General features: G+C 59.2%; 1 protein-coding gene across 1 annotated transcript; it reads right to left on the bottom strand.

Annotated features, from left to right (window-relative positions):
* Positions 1–2,684: 2,684 nt before the first annotated feature.
* LOC308057637 (transmembrane protease serine 9-like) lies at positions 2,685–18,412 on the bottom strand. Its single transcript, XM_080411689.1, has 9 exons — positions 17,415–18,412; positions 16,819–17,072; positions 16,369–16,505; positions 15,983–16,132; positions 9,271–9,520; positions 6,364–6,526; positions 4,889–5,136; positions 4,440–4,576; positions 2,685–3,036 (listed from the first exon to the last, which is right to left on the bottom strand). The coding sequence occupies exons 1-9, from the start codon at positions 18,233–18,235 to the stop codon at positions 2,887–2,889; spliced, it is 2,310 nt and encodes a 769-aa protein (XP_080267815.1). The 5' UTR covers positions 18,236–18,412; the 3' UTR covers positions 2,685–2,886.
* Between the last annotated feature and the right edge of the window lie 959 nt (positions 18,413–19,371).

The following is a 19,371-nucleotide window of genomic DNA, read 5'->3' as shown; positions in this document are numbered from 1 at the left end:
TCCCCAGGTGTCCCCGGGGTGACCCCGAGGTGTCCCCGAGGTGCCTCCAAGGAGTCCCCAAGGTTCCCCCTTGGTGTCCCTGAGATGTCCCCAAGGTTCCCCCTTGGTGTCCCCGAGATGTCCCCAAAGTGTCCCCAGGATGCCCCCGAGGTGTCCCTGAGGTGTCCCCAGGGTATCCTCAAAATGTCCCCAGGGTGTCCCCATGGTGTCCACAAGGTGTCCCCAAGGTGTCCCCAGGGTCACCCCGAGGTGTCCCCAAGGTGTCCCCAGGTTGTCCCCAAGGTGTCCCTGAGATGTCCCCAAAGTGTCCCCAGGGTGTCCCCAAGGTGTCCCCCTCCCACCCCCCCCCAAGCTCTCCATGAAGTTCTCAAGAACTTGCCACCCTTGGTGACCAGAAGGGGCTGGTGTCACCCATGAGGACCCCAAAATCTGGGGATCGTCCCCAAAAGCCCCCCCCCCAGCTCACAGGGAGCACTGCCCCCGCCCTGAGCTCCCCCAGACCTTCCCCTAATTAGACTAATTAGCCCTAACGAGGTTTCCCTGTCCCTTTCCAGCCACCCATGGAGGTCCTGGTGTCACCATGTCCCCAGAGACCCCGTGCAAGACCCCGCCCCTCTCCCCTTGGCTCAGAACGAGGCCCCTAATTAGTGCCGCCCCCGCTCCTTCTCTGGCTTAATTAATTAATTAATTAGGGCGGGGACCTCACATCTGATGAAGCTGCCAGGACAGTTTGGGAGAAGAAAGCTCCCGGCGCCAGTAGCTGTTGGGATTCGGCGGGGAATGAATTATCTCCATTAATTAGTCTTATTAATTAGTCTTATTAATTAGTCCCTTTCCCCAGCACGGGGGGGGGGGGGGGGGGGGGGGGGGGGCGGGGGGGGGGCGCAGGGAGGAACTAGTGTCTCATCACACATGGAGAGGGCGTTGCTCGTTAACACTAACGAGGGAGTGTTGCTAATTAAATGGCTGCCCCCCCCAATCCAGTTGCCCACCCCCAAAATCAAGTTGCCCCCACAAATCCAGTCCCCCCCCAAAATCCAGTTGTCCCCCCCAAATCCAGTTGCTCACCACCCAAATCCAGTTGCCCCCCAAATCTAGTTGCCCCCACAAAACCCAGGTACCCCCCCAAAATCCAGTTACCCCTACAAATCCGGTTGCCAAACTCCCAAATCCAGTTGCCCCCCCCAATCCAGTTGTGCCCCCCAAAATCCAGTTGCACCCCCAAAAATCCGGTTGCCCCCAAAAATCCTGTTGCCCCTCCAATCCAGTTGCCCACTCCCCAAAATCCAGTTCCCCCCCAAATCCAATTGCCCCCCAAAAATCCAGTTGCCCCCCTCCAAATTCAGTTGCCCCCCCAAACCAGTTGCCCACCCCCCAAATCCAGTTTCCCTCCAAATCCAATTGCCCCCCAAAATCCAGTTGCCCCCCTCCAAATTCAGTTGCCCCACCAAACCAGTTGCCCACCCCCCAAATCCAGTTTCCCCCCACAAATCCAGTTATCCCCCTTCCCAAATCCAGTTGCTCCTCCAAATCCAGTTGTCCACCCCCAAAATCCAGTTGCCCCCCAAAATCAAGTTGCCCACCCAAACCAGTTGCCCCCCCCAAATTCAGTTGCCCCCCCAAATCCAGTTCCCCCCCCCAAAATCCAGTTGCCCCCCCAAATCCAGTTGCTCACCACCCAAATCCAGTTGCCCACCCCAAAATCCAGTTGCCCTCCAAATCTAGTTGCCCCCACAAAACCCAGGTACCCCCCCAAAATCCAGTTCCCCCTACAAATCCGGTTGCCAAACCCCCAAATCCAGTTGCTCCCCCAAAATCCAGTTGTGCCCCCCAAAATCCAGTTGCACCCCACAAATCCAGTTGCCCTCTCCCAAATCCAGTTGCCCCCCCAAATCCAATTGCACCCCCAAGAATCCAGTTGCCCCCCAAATCCAGTTTCCCCCCCAAATCCAGTTGCCCCCCTCCAAATGCAGTTGCCCCCCTCCAAATTCAGTTGCCCCCCCAAACCAGTTGCCCACCCCCCAAATCCAGTTTCCCCCCACAAATCCAGTTATCCCCCTTCCCAAATCCAGTTGCTCCTCCAAATCCAGTTGCCCACCCCCAAAATCCAGTTGCCCCCCAAAATCCAGTTGCCCACCCCCAAAATCCAGTTGCCCCCCCAAACCAGTTGCCCCCTCCAAATTCATTTGCCCACCCCCAAAATCAAGTTGCCCCCCCCAAATCCAGTTCCCCCCCAAAATCCAGTTGCCCCCCCTCAAAATCCAGTTGTCCCCCCCAAATCCAGTTGCCCACCCCCCAAATCCAGTTGCCCCCCAAATCTAGTTGCCCCCACAAAACCCAGGTACCCCCCCAAAATCCAGTTCCCCCTACAAATCCGGTTGCCAAACTCCCAAATCCAGTTGCCCCCCCAAATCCAATTGCACCCCTAAAAATCCAGTTGCCCCCCAAATCCATTTCCCCCCCAAATCCAGCTGCCCCCTCCCAAATCCAGTTACCCCCCCCCAAATCCAGTTGCCCCCCAACCCCTGCTGATACCATTCCCCAGTGCTCCCAGTGCCCCCAGTTCCGCCCCCCCCCCCCCCCCCATACCCAGTCACCCCCTGGACAAGCAGGAGAGGTCCCAGAGGATGGAGGAGGGGTCCCCCTGTCCCCCTCCCCCCAACCAGGGTACCCAGGCGACCCCACTCCCACCCACTCTGTGACTCCGTCTCCCTGATTTCACTTTTTCCTTTATTTTTCAACCCAAAATTCCCCCATTCCTGAGGCATTCTGGGAAATCTCTGCTTCTCCTGCCCACCCCACCAGAAGGGGGGGGGGGGGGGGAGGTTCGGGGGGGTGGGGGTAGGGGGAGAGGGGAGGATGGAGATGATGGAGCTGGAGGTCTCACTACCTCCCGATGACTCTTCTGATCCAGGGGACGGCGCGGCAGACGTTGGAGTAGACGCCGGGTTGTCCACGGCGCCCACAGACGGCCATGCCCCAGGAGACCACCCCTTGCAGCACCCCATTACAGACCAGCGGGCCACCGGAGTCACCCTGGTGGGGGAAGGGTGCGTGGGGGGTCAGGGACACATGGGGGGGGTCAAGGGCACATGGTGGGTCAAGGGGAAGTCATGGGTCAAGGGAACGCAGTGGGTGAAAAGCACGTGGTGGGTCAAGGGGATGTGCTGGGTCAAGGGAATGCAGTAGGTCAAGAGCACATGGTGGGTCAAGGGCACATGGTGGGTCAAGGGGATATCATGGGTCAAGGGGATGTGGTGGGTCAAGGGAACGTGGTGGGTCAAGGGAACGCAGTGGGTCAAGAGCACATGGTCGGTCAAGGGCACATGGTGGGTCAGGGGCATGTGGTGGGTCAAGGGCACATGGTGAGTCAAGGGAACACGGTGGGTGAAGAGCAAGTGGTGGGTCAAGAGAACATGGTGGGTGAAGAGCAAGTGGTGGGTCAAGGGAATGTGGTGGGTGAAGAGCAAGTGGTGGGTCAAGGGAATGTGGTGGGTGAAGAGCAAGTGGTGGGTCAAGGGAGTGCGGTGGGTGAAGAGCACGTGGTGGGTCAAGGGGATGTCATGGGTCAAGAGGATGTCATGGGTCAAGGGAATTGATGGGTCAAGAGCGCATGGTCGGTCAAGGGCATGTGGTGGGTCAAGGGGATTTAGTGAGTCAAGAGCACTTGGTGGGTCAAAGGCATGTGGTGGGTCAAGAGCACATGGTGGGTCAAGGGATGTCATGGGTCAAGGGATGTCATGGGTCAAGAGCACGTGGTGGGTCAAAGGCACGTGGTGGGTCAAGGGCATGTGGTGGCTCAAAGGAAAGTGGTGGGTCAAGGACACGTGGTGGGTCAAGGGCGCGTGGTGGGTCTCACTTGGGGGGCATAAAGCTTGCATGGGCCTATCAGGGCACCAGAGCCCATCCCCAGCTCTGTGGCTCGATCAGAAGGTTGGTGGTGGGAGCCCAGATGTTGCCTGGGCCAATCCACGTGCCGTGGCCCTTTCCTGGCTTCAGGGCTTGGGCTGGAGGTAATGGTGGAGGAACCCCAACCTTGCCTGGACCAATCCACGTGCCATGACCCAGCTCCGTGGCTTGAGCAGAAGGTCGGCGGTGGGAACCCAAACCTTGCATGGACCAATCCACGTGCCATGACCCAGTGCCGTGGCTCGAGCAGAAGGTCGGTGGTGGGAACCCAAATCTTGCATGGACCCATCCACACATCATGACCTATCTCCGTGGCTCAAGCAGAAGGTTTTTGGTGGGAACCCAAACATCACATGACCCCATCCACATGCTGCGGCCCTTCCCTGGCTTCATAGCTTGGTTTGAAGGAACCCAAGACTTGGAGGAACCCATCCCACCTTGTGTTTGATCTCCAAGCCACCCCCAAGCCCCTCCTTCCCCCGAGAGCCAACTGGGAGGTGGCTGAAGGACCACCACCCCCCACCTCTTACCTGGCAGGAGTCGATGCCCCCCTGGGGGACGCCAGCGCAGAACATGTTGGGGGTGACAGCGTTGCCATAGGCCCTGGTGCACTTGTCCCTCCCAAAGGTTTGGATGGCAGCGCACTGCAGGTTCTTGGGCAGCTTTGCTGTGGGATGAGGTGGGGATGGAGGAGGAGAAGGCATGAGGAGACCTTGTTGGGTTTTTGGTAGGGCTCTGGCTGGTGGTGCCTCCATCGAAGGTGGGGAGGGCAATGCCAAGGAAACCCGATCCCAAAGGGAAAACCCAACTTGAGGTTGTCCACCATGGTGAGCTGCTGGCTGGGCAGATCTGAGGTGGCATCAGGGAAGATCTAATCCCATTTTCCCAGCTGGGAAGCCCACCTGGTGACCTCTCTCCTCTTCCCATTGCCTTCCCCCACCCCACCTCTTCCCCCGAGGTTTCCACTGTAAGCCAGTACCTCCAGGGGACTTGGTGGTGCCCCAGCCAGAGACGCTGCACCTCATCCCGTCCATGGGACACTTGGTGGCCAAACGGATCTTCTTGATGCTGCTGCTGAACTGAATGGGCTTGTTCAGCCTCAGGAGCATGAAGTCATTGTCGTTCTTCCGAGGGTTGTAGGCCGGGTGGACCTGGAGCTTTGAGATCATCCTCACCTCCCCTGTCCCGTCTCGTAACGTATCCGTCCCGATTAACACCCTGAGGTCCCTGGGCCAAGGAGGAAGGTCAAGAAATCAGCGTTGGTTCCTCCAGAAAAGGCACAGAAATCCTTGATCTCCAGGGTTGTCCAAAGGAGATGATCAAGAGCTGTCCATTGAAGCTTCTCCATGTTCAGCAGGGGGGTGATGTGGCCATGGGGCCACCACAACCCATTCTCCTTGGGGAGGAGGCCAGGAGAACACGCAAATTCCTTGAGGATTCATGACCCATCTCTTCTCCAGGAGCTCCTTGATGGCTCAAGCACCCTGAGGTCACCTCCCACCTCTCCTGGCGTCATGACTCCAACTTCTTGCCAACTTGGTTTTATTCCCACCTGAAAGGTCCAGCTTCCCCTCACAGGACCTTGTAGAGAAGCTGGAGAAACCTGGATGTGGGGTCGGGTGGTGGATCTGCTCTACTTTGGGTGGAAAAAGGGGGGACTGGGCCTCAAAGTGGGGGGAGGTGGGATCCCTCAGGGGTTGGTAGCTGGAGGTTGTCACCCTGTGATGGTGGCAGCTCCTCCGGTCTCCATGGGGAGGGTGACTGTGGCTTCGTTGTCCTCTAGAGGTGCCACCAGCCAGCCACAAACATCTGGAGATACCCACACCTGGAGCATCATCATCTAGAGCTACCCGGGGCTCTGGAGGTAACATCTGGGGTACCAGTAGGTGGACACATCAACATCTGGAGATATCCTGGAGCATCACCAGAGCTACCTGGGACTCTGGACTGGGGTATCAGCAGGTGGATACACCAACATCTGGAGGTACCCTGGAGCAGCAACATCTAGAGCTACCTGGGACTCTGGAGGTAACATCTGAGGTACCAGCAGCTGGACAGACCAACATCTGGAGATACCCTGGAGCATTACCATCTAGAGCTACACGGGACCCTGGAGGTAACATCTGGGGTACCAACAGCTGGATACACCAACCTTGGGATACACCAACCTCAGGATACCTCTGGAGGTACCCACCTCTGGAGCTGCCAACCCTTGAAGGTCCCAGACTCTTCTGGACACCACAATCCGCAGGTATTCACATCTGGAGGCTTCTACAACCCCATGAGGTGCCATCATCTGGGCCACCTCTCCCTAGATCCCACTGTTTGGAGGCCTGGCCTTGTGGAAATGCCACCATCTGGAGGGACCAACCCTAGAGGATGCCACCGCTCCTCCGTGGTGGGACCTGGGCAACGCCACGTCAGCTGGGGCAAGTGACTGTGGACCTCTCTTACCTGATGGGCTGCTTGCAGTGGGCAGCTGTCAGGACCCATTGGGCATCAATCAAGCTTCCCCCGCACAGGATTTGACCCCTCTTGATGAGGGCAACTTGGAAGGGTCGTTGGTTGATGGAACAAGGTCTCCCACCGATGATCCGGGACTCGTCCTCCTCCGGCACTACGACACAGAGCACCAAAGGACACCGTTAGCCTCGTCGTGTAACCTTTTCCCCAAAAACCTGCTGGTTTGGGTGGAAAAGGTGGAGAAGTGGCTGGAAAAAAATGGTTGTAACAAGGTGACATGGAAGAGGAGAGGGACAACCTGGTTTCCAACCTTAAAACCTCACCAAAACACTCAAAATCATCTTAAAAATATTAGGTTTTTTAATTTTCTGGGTCACCTCTCAACCTACTGAGGTTCCAGAGGACATTTTTTGATAAAAACCCAACGAGTTTGGAGACTGGTTGAAGTCCAACCCTTCATAGCCAAGACCAAAGCCTTCGAAGAACTTTGAAGAACCAATCCTTGAAGGCCTCGTTTCTCCTGGGGCCGTTCCATGGCGAGCTGACCACCCCTTCCAACCAGAGCAACGAGGTGGGGGAAGTGCCACCAGGAGACCCTTTGGGACCGGTTTAGTCATGCCGTGACGTGCCCGTGAGCTGTCCTGGAAATCACGGCGTATCAGGAAGTCACCAGGAGCCACTTATCTCCACCGGTTTCATCAGGTACCTCGGGGAGGGGCATCGGTTCCACCTCTAAGGTTCCTCCCAGCCCAAGATTGGACTCCTGAAGGGAGGTGACACACCTCCAAAAGAGCTGATGTCTTCGTCTTTGGTCCCTGAGGAAGCCTGTAGGACCAGCTGGAAAACCCTCCTACCTCCTGGATGCCTCATGGACTTCCTAGGTAGGTCCAGGGCAGGAGGTTGTTGCATCAACCCAAGCAGGAGAAGCCCTGACGCAGGGAGAAGAGGAATCCACTCCGGAATGTGACCTTTGACGTCGTTCTGGAGGTGTCTTGGTGCCAGCAGGTTGGTTGAGAAGAAAGAGTAAGGGTCATCCAGTTGGGTTGGGGGGGGTCATACCATGAAAAAAGGGGTCTCACCACTCGGAGCCCCCTGTTTCAGACACGGCTCTCCCCATCTTTCAGGTCTCTGGAGGCATCTCCCTCAGGTTTAGGTGGAGTTGCCAATGTTGGTTGTCCTCGGGGAGAGGAAGGGACCCTGGCGAGAGGCCACCCCACCTCACCCAACGTCCACAAGACGAGGTGTGTCCCCCCACACCTTGGCAAGATGTTGATGATGGATGAGGTGGTGACCATCTTGAAGCCATGACCCTCTTGGGGCCATGACCACGTGGAGCTCCACGTGGGTGGCCACACGGGGGGTGGTGGTGGGTTTCCAAAGCCTTGGGACCTGTTCCTGCATCTCTGATGGATCTGAGGGTCCAGCCGAGGCCTCCACCTGCAAAGCCTTTTGGGAACCTCCTCCGCCAAGGCCACTGGAGAAGAACCCCGACATTGAGTGGTGCCCAAGTGGGAGGAGACAAGATCTTTTTTCTCAAAAAAAAGAGATAATCAGCACAAAAAAAGGTGCTTTTTTTTTTTCTTTTTTTTTTTTTTTTTTTTTTTCCCAAGGAGAAGACCTCCCATCCCAAAACCCATCTAGTAGGACTTCCAAGATGGGAGATACCAAGTCCTTGCTCCTGGAGGTGTCCTCCTGGGCGTTGAGGTTAAGTTGAGGTCAAGTTCTCCATCCCAGATGCTTTGGGCTCTTTTCGGGGGGTGGGGGGAGGAGAAGTTGTGACTCCAAACCTTGACCACCTTGGCCAAGAGCCGCAGCGTTGGCAATGCGCTGAGAAGGTGGCACCTGGCTCCGTGGCATCTGTGCTTGCTTTTCACCCAAGGTTGGGACATTGGAATGTACTGGTGGGACTGGTTTGTGCTGGTGGGGATTACAACTAGTGATGGGTGGCAATGGGAGACGCCCAAGTTTCAAGCCATCTGGAATTCTCCACTATCCGGTCTTGGCACCATTGCCAAAGTTGGAGGTTGGGAACTCTCCTCCCGTCAAGGCTTATCAGAGAAGTGTCCCTGGCCACCACAAGGACCATCTTGGAGCCTTTAGAGACCAACCAATGGGTTTCCTCCACCAAACTCCTTGAAGGCATCTCAGCAGCTTCCCTGAGCTCCCCCACTGGAGGGGTGTCCACCAAGGAGGGGTTGTCCATCCACAAAGGTCCATCGGGGGTGATGAGATGGTGGACCCTGCCCTGTGGTAGATCCATTCCCTGGATTTCCAGAGGTTGGAAGCGGAGAGCTCCAACTGAGGTGGTGGTGCCTCCATCCCAAAGGATTATCCTCAAGAAAAGAGTTCGTGGACAATCGTGGGACAAATTATCCAGCTGTTGGGTCCAGGAATGACCTTGTTCCTTCTGGATCTGGCCACTTTGGGTTCGGGACATGGATTTGGGTTCAGGTCAAGATCCAAGTTCTTGGCATCCAACGGTTGGAAACCACCATCCTCCTCTTCCTTGAGACCCATCTGTTTGAGATGCAGAACATCGTTTGGGAAACCAGGAGGAACAGAAGCGATGTTCCCAGTAGGATGAAACTTCTCCTTCCTTTTCCTCACCCTGGGTGACTCTTCTTATCTCCTTCTTCTCCCAGATGTCACCAGGAATCCCCGGAGGAACTTCCAGGGGAAGGGAGGACGTTGTCCCGCTGATCCCGGTGCTTCCGATGGGACGTGGGTATTTCCTCCACGTCGAGGGGGTTGAGGTTCCAACACAGTTGGGCTTTGCCCAAACCTTCCTGTCAGGAGAAGACATCTCCCCACCCCACCCCACCCCATCGGACACATGGTGCCCGGGAAAACCCACCACCACCTTCTAAGGGTCCTCCCTGGGCCACCACCCCGACTTACGCTCGTCGCCTCCGTCACCCTTCTCCTGAGCCTGTGCCAGTGGTGGGGCACTCAGCAGCAAGCCAGATGCCAGGAGGAAGATGGAGATGAAGCTGAAGGCTCCGCATCCATCACGAGCCATTCCTAGAGCAGAGAAACCAAACGGGATCAGCCCCGGGGGATGGTGGGAAGGTCCTCGGTGATGTCCTCCTGCCTCCAGCGTGGGATGGAGGCAACATGACTGAGATGCTGGTGGTGTCTTGGTGGACCATCACCCTGATGGACCTTGGGGGGGTCTTGGACCATTTGTTCCACACCATCACCCTGATGGACCCTGGGGGGGGATCTTGGACCATTTGTTCCCCACCATCTCCCTGATGGACCCTTTGTTCCACACCATCACCCTGATGGACCTTGTGGGGGGTCTTGGACCCTTTTTTCCACCCTATTTTGGGTGTCTCCATCTGGTGGCACCAACCCCTCCTGCATGAGCTTGGGAAGGACCCCATCCCTCCCGCTCCCTACCGAACCGGTCGCCCCTAAAGTCAACCAGGATGTGGAGGGTGGTGCCACCTCAACCCACTCCCCTACCCTGAGCCACCACATGGAGACGGGTGGCTTCACGGATCCCATCTCTGGGAAGATCCACCAGGAAATGAAGAATCCTTGGCTGCCTCCATCCCACCCCACAGCATCCATCCCTCGGGGTGATGCCAGTGGACTTGGCCACCAGGATGGACTCACCTGCCGGAGGAGAAGGACGGGGCTGGCTCGGCGCGTTGGGAAGCCAGGAGATGGTGGCTTGGAGATATTTATACCCGGGGTGAAAAGTAGGCTGTGTCTCCAGTAGGATGAGTCAAGAGTGGTTGGGCGACCGGTCCGCGGGGCGAGCGTGGCCCGTGGGTGTCTCCCTGGTCCCGGAGGTGATTGTACCGCTTTGATGTCCCAGAAGAAACATCACTGGGTTCCTCGGCCAAGGAACGCCTGCTTCTCCTGTCATCGGAGCCACCCCAGACACGGCGGTGGGGTGAGGAGTCCCCAAAATAGCTCATCCGGGAGGACAGGTTGGCTCATTCCTCTCCCTATCCTGGTGGGGGAGGGGTGGGGTGGGTCCCCTCCCCCCCACCCAGGGGAGGGTGGGGGTGTTGGGGTGCTGAGCTGGCTCTTGGGGATGTGTGTGAGATGTCGTGGTGGTGCCTCCAGCCTGTCTGTTGACTGTTCTGCTGACTGTCCGTCCATCCATCCATCCATCCATCCATCCATCCATCCATCCATCCATCCATCCATCCCCTCCATCCACCTCCTCCATCCATCCATCCATCCATCCGTCTCCCTCATCCATCCACCTCCTCCCTCAATCCATCTCCTGCATCCACCTCCTCCATTCATCCACTCCTCCATCTATCCATCTCCTCCATCCACCTCCTCCATCCATCTCCTCCATCCATCCACTTCCTCCACCACCACCACACACAACCACGCCAGAAGCCAGGTAGACCCCACGTTACACACATGTGTGTGCACAAGTGCATGTGTGCAAGAACACGGCTTGGCATCTGCCAAGGGTGACACCTCCCAGGTGGGACCTCCATGGCCCCAAGGTGAGGGATGTAGCTCTTGGAGGACACCACTGGCCTGGAGGTCTCCAGGAACCTACTTGTCACCTTCCTTTGGCACCTGGTCACACATCCCTGATGATTAAGGCAGTGGACGTGGGCGAGCGCTGGGTGAGGCCACCCCCTGGTGACAACCCCGCTGAGCTCTGCGAGTCTCTTCTGGTGAGTCAAGGGGACAACCAGGGGGACAGGGGGGTGTCACATGTCCCCCCACCTGGATGTTGTCCCCAACCCCCTGTGGGGGGGGTCATCTCCCCCAGCCCCAACCACACGGGGGGTCTGGAGGATCTCCAAGGTGGGAGGTGACATGGAGGTCCTGTGGAGATCTGGGCCAAGGAGAACTGATCCACCAGCCTCCTGTTCATGGTGAGCTTCTCCCGTGGGGATCTGGTCCACAAAGATCCCATCCACTGGGATCCCAGCCCATGGATGTCTGGTTCACTAAGATCCCATTCGTGGAGATCTGGCCCGTAGAAATCTCATCAGTGGAGGCTTGGTCCATGGAGATCTTGGCTATGGTCAGTCGAGATCTTTTCCGTGGGGTGCTCAGCTGCGGAGATCACCCCTGGGGATCCCATCCCTGGGGATCCCTTCGATGGGGCAGCTGGGCCACAGTGGTCCTGATGGAGGGATGTGGTGGGAAGAGATCTCGTCCACTGGGATCCCCTCCGTGAAGGGAGAGGGCGTGGGGATCCCCTGGTGAGGAGGTCGATCCCACCAGGTTTCAAACCACCAGGATCCCCCATCCTTAGGGATCTGCCCTGGGATCCCCTCCGTGAAAGGATAGGGCGTGGGGAACCCTCGGTGTTGAGGTCGATCCCACCAGGCTTCAAACCACCAGGATGCCCCATCCTCAGGGATCCACCCTGGGATCCCCTCCATGAAGGGATAGGGAGGGCATGAGGATCCCCTGGTGCGGAGGTCGATCCCACCAGGCTTAAAACCGCCGGGATCCCCCATCTTCAGGGATCCTGGCTGTGCGGATCCACTGTGGAGACACCATCGGCTGTGGAGATCCGGTCCACAGAGATCCCACTGGTGGGGATCCCTCCCCCAGGAAGATCCGTAGGGATCCTGTCTGTCTGGATCCCTGATCCCCTGGGAAATGTAGGGGACCGGGTGACATCAAGGTGACACAGAGGATCCCAGGGGTGGGGGCAGGTGATCCAGGAGGGGACAGGAGATCCCGGGTGGGGGGAGGGGTGATGTGAGGTACCCAAGGGGACACGGGAGCAATGGGAGGGGGATCGGGGGGGGGGAACAGGGACATAGGAGGGGGGTGTGGGGCACAGGAGGAGTGACACGAGGGGGGGGGTGGGGTGGGGACAAGGTGCCCCAGAGCCACCCAGAGGTGGGGGAGGGGCAGGGGGGACACGGAGGTGGGGGAGGGGCGGGGAGGGGACAGAGGTGGGGGGGAAGAGGTGGGGGAGGGGAGGGGGGGACAGAGATGGGGGAGGAGCGGGGGGACACGGAGGTGGGGGAGGGGAGGGGGGGACACGGAGGTGGGGGAGGGGCGGCATTATCTCAGCCAGCGCCAGGGCTGGGTCCAACCGGTTCTCCCAGTTCCTCGGCTCCCATCTGGGTGGCGTAATTAGCGCTAATTACCTAATTACCCGGCAGGAGCCAGCCTGGGCCTGCCACCCACTGCCAGGGCCACCCCGGACCATGGGACCGTCTGCCCCCACACACCCCACCCCCCCCGGGACTGTCCCCTCCCCGGTGTCCCCACAACCCCGGGTGACACCAGAGGTGGACCTGGGTGGCATGGATGGTGGCCCTGGGTGGTACCAGAGGTGGCCCTGGGTGAGATGGATGGTGGTGGCCCTGGGTGTGACACCAGAGGTGGCCTTGGGTGACATGGTAGGCGGTCCTGGGTGACATGGATGGTGGTGGCCCTGGGTGTGACACCAGAGGTGGCCCTGGGTGACATGGATGGTGGCCCTGCCCTGGGTGACATGGTAGGTGGCCCTGGTAGGTGGCCCTGGGTGACATGTTAGGTGGCCCTGGGTGATACGAGAGATGGCAGTGCCCTGGGTGACACGGTAGGTGGCCCTGGGTGACATGGATGGTGGCGCTGGGTGATATGAGAGGTGGCCCTGCCCTGGGTGACACGGTAGGTGGCCTTGGGTGACATGGATAGTGGCCCTTGGTGATACGAGAGGTGCCCCTGCCCTGGTGACACGAGAGGTGGCTCAGGGGACAGGGGTAACACAGGGGTGGCGGTGGCAGATGCCGGTTCCTCGGCTGCGGTGGCCATGGCCATGGCCATGCGGACACTTACCTCACCCGCTGTCACCCACCGTGGTCCTTCCACATGGACCTGGTGACCTCCGTGTCCACCCATGGGTGCCACCTGGTGTCTTTTCCTCTGCTGGTGGCTCTTGGTGGCCCGCAGGACCCAGCTCTGTGATGGTCCTTGTGACCCCACCAAGGGATGATTGAACTTCACTTCCATGGACATGATGACCCATCGGACCCCACGGACGCGGACATGTCACCTCCACCTCCGTAAACATCTCGACTGAACCCTGGAGGATGGTTGGGGGGCACCAGGGCGTCAACTCAGACCCTGAGGAGGATGTCCTCCATGGACACATTGACCAGACCTCCACTGACACATCAACCAGGCCTCCATGGACACATTGACCAGGCCTCCACAAATACGTCGAACAGCTTCCATGGACACGTCAATGAGACCTCCATGGACACGTCGACCAGACCTCCATGGACACATTGACCAGCCTCCATGGACACATTGACCAGCCTCCATGGACACGCTGACCAGCCTCCATGGACATGTTGACCAGACCTCCACGGACATGTTGACCAGACCTCCACGGACATGTTGACCGGACTACATGGACACGTCAACCAGACCTCCATGGACACATTGACAAGACCTCCACAGACATGTTGACCAGACCTCCATGGACACATTGACCAGACCTCCATGGCCACGTTGATGAGATCCCACCAAGCACCTTGCCCAACTCCCCAAGGCTGATGGAGTTGCTCGTGCTGGACCCCAGTGTAGGAGCCCACCACACCTGGTGGCCACCACGGTGGGACCCTCCAAGTCCAACCTCCTTTGCGGTTGCCAAACGGGGCGGGGGGTTGAACCTCCTTGTAAAACCCCGAGCGAGACCAGCAAGTCCCCCGTGGCCACCGGTGGCCCAAGTGACAACAGCCAACTGCTCCTCCACCTCCCTGGGGACTTGGCCCTGGACCAAACCCTCTTGCCCCACCGCAGTGGCCAGACAAGTCCCACGCCCTCCAACGCGCCGGGCCACCACCACGTGGGGGAAGAAAGGGAGGGGGACACCTTGCGCAAGGTGACCCGGCGTCGCTCCCTTCCCTGCTGTGCCACGGGGGACGACACATGACGCTCTGACCTCACCATGTCTCCTCTTCCACCGGTAAAGACCTCCAGGTTCTTCTACATCCCCCAACCCATAGACGCATCACAACCAAGGTGGTGTCACCTCCACCTCCATCCCACCGTGGTGGGACCAGAATGACCCCCCCCATTCTCCACCTTTTCCCACAAAATAGAGGCCTCAGCTCCAGGTGTTGGGTGGATTTGGCCTCCAGCGGTTGACTTCTCACTGCCACCAACGTGGCCTTGGGTGGATGCTCCTCATGGGGGAGCAAAACAACTCCAATCTCCTGCCACGTTACCCCCAGGTTGGGCAATTTGGCCCCTTCTGCTCCCTCTGGAGTTGTCCCCTTTGGGGGTGGGTTGTCTTCCTGTGGGCAGATGTTGGAGGTGGAGTTGGGATGGAAGAACCCAGGAGAACATGGCTCAGGGGCTTGGTGTTCGTGCGGGGGAGGGGGGGACCCAGTTGGATTTTGTCCCCCTGTGGTGTTGGAAAGAGCCTTGATGACCCCAAAAATGGTCCAGTGGGTTGGGTCTGCCCCACGGAGGGGTCAATGGGTCAACCCCATGGTGGGGCCATCAGATCTGCCCCATGGTGAAGTCAACAGGTCTGCTGCAGTGGGGCCAATGGGTCTACCCCATGGTGGGGTCAACGGGTCTACTGAAGTGGCGTCAATGGATCTACCCCATGGTGGGGTCAATGGGTCTACTGAAGTGGGGTCAATGGGTCTACCCCATGGTGGGGTCAACGGGTCTACTGAAGTGGGGTCAATGGGTCTACCCCATGGTGGGGTCAACGGGTCTACTGAAGTGGGGTCAATGGGTCTACCCCATGGTGGGGTCAACGGGTTACTGAAGTGGCGTCAATGGATCTACCCCATGGTGGGGTCAACGGGTCTACTGAAGTGGCGTCAATGGGTCAACCCCATGGTGGGGCCATCAGATCTGCCTCATGGTGGGAGCAACAGGTCTACTGAAGTGGGGTCAACAGGTCAACCCCATAGTGGGGCCATCATCTGACCCACGGTGGGGTCAACAGGTCAACCCCATGGTGGGGCCATCAGATCTGCCCCACAGTGGGGTCAACGGGTCTACCCCATGGTGGGGTCAACGGGTCAACCCCATGGTGGGGCCATCAGATCTGCCCCATGGTGGGGCCATCAGATCTGCCCCATGGTGGGGTTAACAGGTCAACCCCATGGTGGGGCCATCGGAACTGCCCCATGGTGGGGTCAACAGGTCAACCCCATGGTGGGGCCATCAGATCTGCCCCATGGTGGGGTCAACAGGTCAACCCCATGGTGGGGCCATCAGATCTGCCCCACCGTGGGGTCAATGGGTCTACTCCATGGTGGGGTCAATGGGTCTACCCCATGGTGGGGCCATCAGATCTGCTCCATGGTAGGGTTAACGGGTCTACTCCATGGCCAGGGGCCATGGGTCTACCCCAAAGATGGTGACCTGGGTTTTTTCCTACCCCTGCCAGACCCAGGGCAGCCCAGGGCCCCTTGACCTGCCACAGTTGTCCTCCACCCGTGAACGACGTGGTGAAAAACCACGTCGGAAAATTTTATTCACCGACATTTCAACTCCTGCTCCTCCCCCCAGCGTGTACCCCAGCGCTCGGACCGGCCGGCTCTGGGGACCACCATCAGGGAGGAGGAGGAGGAGGAGGAGGAGAAGGAGGAAGAGGAGGAGGAGCTGTAGGGTCCATCCCAGGTCGTTGGGGCTGGGGGGCTCAGTTCCTCCTCATGGTGTCCTGGAGCCACTGGGTGTATTTGCAGAGGTTGACGTAGACGCCGGGTTTCTTGGGGTCCCCACAGACCCCCGGACCCCACGAGACGATACCCTGGAGCCGCCCGTCACACATGAGGGGGCCCCCGGAGTCACCCTGAGGAGGCGAGAGGTGGGGTGAGGTGGTGGTGGTGGGGTCACCGCAAGACCCCCTTCCCCCCCCCATCATCACCCCAAATCTGGTGGCCACTTCTGGCACCGTCCCAGAATCACCTGGACACGCTGCCAGCTGCACCCAGTTCTGCCCCTTCTACACCCAAAACGTCCCCTGAGTGGGATGTCACGCCCTCCCCCCCACCAGAGGTCCCTGAAATGCCGGCGCCCCTCCCCCACCTGGCAGGAGTCAGCCCGACTGCGGGACTCGCCGGCGCAGACCATGTTGGAGGTGATGGAGTTGGGGTAGACACGCCGGCACTGCTCCTCTGAGACGATGGTGACCTTGGTGCAGTGGAGGTCCTCAGGGAAGGTGACTGTGGGTGACGGAGGGACACGAGGTCACCCAAGGATGGATGGACCAAGGGATCCAACCTGGATCCGTCCCATCTCGGACCTGTTGTCTGCCTTGGGAGCTCATCTCCCACCCCCTTCCTCTTTTTGGCACCAACCAAGAGCTCCAAGGCTTCCTGATGGCCCCACCAGGTCACCCAGATGCCCCCTGGTGCTTAAGGTGGGACCCAAAGATTGGGAAGGGGACGTTGGGTGGACCCCTGGGTCCCTGGGGAGGGGGACATGCATCTCGGTGTTACCCTCCCCCCCCAGGGCCCCAGGTGACCAGCAGCGTACCTTCAGGGCTGGTGGTGGACCCCCACCCCGAGATCTGGCAGGTCTTGCCAGGCACGGGGCAATGGGAAGCCAATGGCAATGGTTTCACCTCCTTGTTGACGTGGACGGGCAGGAGGAACTTGAGGAGCATCAAGTCACCGTCCTTGTTGGTCTCGTTGTAACGCGGGTACTTGAAGACCTTGGCTGAGCGCCGCAGCTGCTCGGTGCGACCCGAGTCCCGGTGCCTTCGGCCTCCCAGCCGCACCGTGATGAAGCTGATGGAACCAAAAGCATCGAGGTTCAGGGTGGGGGTGGTCCACATAGGCCACGGGGACCCACACCAAGCAGGGGACGGGGCAGGATGTCATCCCAGAAGATGGTGAGAAGAGCAGAAGAAGAAGCAGATGAAGGTTATAGGTCATCCCCCCCCCCCCCCTCCCCAATGTAGCGTTTCTGTTAACGCAGGCAGAGAAGGGGCACAACAAAGCCCCCTGAGATGCCACCAACCCTCCCAACCTGCCTGGTTGGAAAAGCAGGACCCCAGGGTGGCACTTGGACCTCTTGGTTGGTTGCAGCCCATGAAGACCCAACCCCCATCCCCCTCAGTGGCCTCCTACCCCGGGACGTAGCAGTGGGCGGCCGTCAGCACCCAGTTCTGGTGCACCAGGGTCCCCCCGCAGATGAACTTCTCGCCTTGGAAGAGGGCAGCCTGCCAGGGCAGGTCACAAGAGGTCCCCTCGATCACCCACAGGACGTTCCTTGAGGCTGTGGGCACCAAGGGGACACAGGTTGTCAGGGGTCCTCTCCTGTGCCACGCCCCCTCAGGGACACGGGTTGGCTGGGACCTTCTGGTGGGCTCTGTTCCCACATCCCCTGACTTGTGGCCAAGGGGGTGGTGGGGAGACCAGGAGGTCCATAGGTTGGATAGGGGACACCTGGGGGGTCCCATGGGTGGGTGGGTGGAGGTCCAGTGGGTGGCCATGGGGTCCCTGGGGCATCTCATAGGTGAAGGTGGTGGCCATGGCGTGGGCGTGACCTCCTGTGGGGGCAGCTGTGGGTGGGTGTGGGTCTCAGGGATGGTTGGGGAGCACCCGGGGTGGGTGTGGGGAGGTCCCATGGGTAGATGGGGGGGGACGACGACGACACACTCAGGACAGACAAAGGCCACCAGGGTGGGCTTGGTTGGTCCCACAGGTGGACATGGGACCCGTGGTGTCACCACAGAGGTCCTAGGGATGAATGGGGGGGGGGTCTCACAGGTGGCCATGGGGCACCCAAGGAGGATGTGGATGTCCCATGGAAGGATGTGGGTCACCCAGGGTGGCCGTGGTGGTCCCACGGGTGGATGTGGGTCACCCAAGGTGGGGGTGGGTGTCCCATGGAAGGATGTGGGGTACCCAAGGAGGATGTGGTGGTCCCATGGGTGGACATGGGTCATCCAAGGTGGGTGTGGGGGTCCCACAGGTGGACATGGGGCACCCAGGGTGGCCGTGGTGGTCCCATGAGTGGATGTGGGTCACCCAAGGTGGGGGCGGGGGTCCCATAGGTGGCCAGGGGACTTCCAAGGTGGCCACAGGACCTTCTAGAGGAGACGTGGTGGTCCTGGGGGTGAGGGGTCCCAGTGTGTCTCCTACCTGTGGCCACCAGTGCCAGGAGCATCACAACCAGGATCTTCATGCCGGAGGGCCAGGAGCTGTGGGGGGAGGGGCAGGGGGTGACTCCCGGCCACGGGGGGTGGGGGCGGGGACCCCTGGGGAGGCAGGAGGAGGAGAGAGGGAGGGGAAGGAGGGAAGGGAGGGGGGGAAAGGGGGAAGGGGGGGCCGGGAAAAGGAGGAAGGGGACGAGGAAAAAGGGGGAGGAAAAAGGGGGAGGAAAAAGGGGGAGGAAAAAGGGGAAGGAAAAAGGGGAAGGAAAAAGGGGAAGGAAAAAGGGGAAGGAAAAAGGGGAAGGAAAAAGGGGAAGGAAAAAGGGGAAGGAAAAAGGGGAAGGAAAAAGGGGAAGGAAAAAGGGGAAGGAAAAAGGGGAAGGAAAAAGGGGAAGGAAAAAGGGGAAGGAAAAAGGGGAAGGAAAAAGGGGAAGGAAAAAGGGGAAGGAAAAAGGGGAAGGAAAAAGGGGAAGGAAAAAGGGGAAGGAAAAAGGGGAAGGAAAAAGGGGAAGGAAAAAGGGGAAGGAAAAAGGGGAAGGAAAAAGGGGAAGGAAAAAGGGGAAGGAAAAAGGGGAAGGAAAAAGGGGAAGGGGGGGGAAAGGGGGCAAAGGAGGAAGGGAAAAGAAGGGGGGAAAAGGGGGAAGGGGAAATGGGAAGGGGGAAGGGGAAAGGAGGAAGGAGGGAGGGATGGGAAAGGAAAAGGAAGGAAGGGGGGATGGGAAGGGGGGGAAGGGGACGAGGAAAAAGGGGAAGGGAAAGGGGGAAGGAGGGGAAGGAAGATGGGGGAAGGGAGCATGGAAAAGGGGGAAGGGAAGGGGGGAGGGAAAGGGGGGGAGGGAAAGGGGAAAGGGGGAGGGAAATGAGGGAATGAAAAAGGGAAGGGAAAAGAAGGGGGGAAAAGGGGGAAGGGGAAAAGGGAAAGGGGGGAA

This window comes from Falco punctatus, assembly GCF_963210335.1.
Source record: "Falco punctatus genome assembly, contig: scaffold_177, whole genome shotgun sequence".
Taxonomy (NCBI): domain Eukaryota; kingdom Metazoa; phylum Chordata; class Aves; order Falconiformes; family Falconidae; genus Falco; species Falco punctatus.
This window is presented reverse-complemented; position numbering and strand designations above follow the sequence as displayed.

Coding starts and splice junctions, on each gene's coding strand:
- LOC308057637 (XM_080411689.1), bottom strand. CDS start 18,235: ATGACCCATGTCCACCCATGGGACCACCACATCCTCCTTGGGTACCCC. Junction 6,527..9,270: donor GGGTGACGGAGGCGACGAGC/GTAAGTCGGGGT, acceptor TCTGTGTCGTAG/TGCCGGAGGAGGACGAGTCC. Junction 4,577..4,888: donor CACCACCAAGTCCCCTGGAG/GTACTGGCTTAC, acceptor CTCATCCCACAG/CAAAGCTGCCCAAGAACCTG.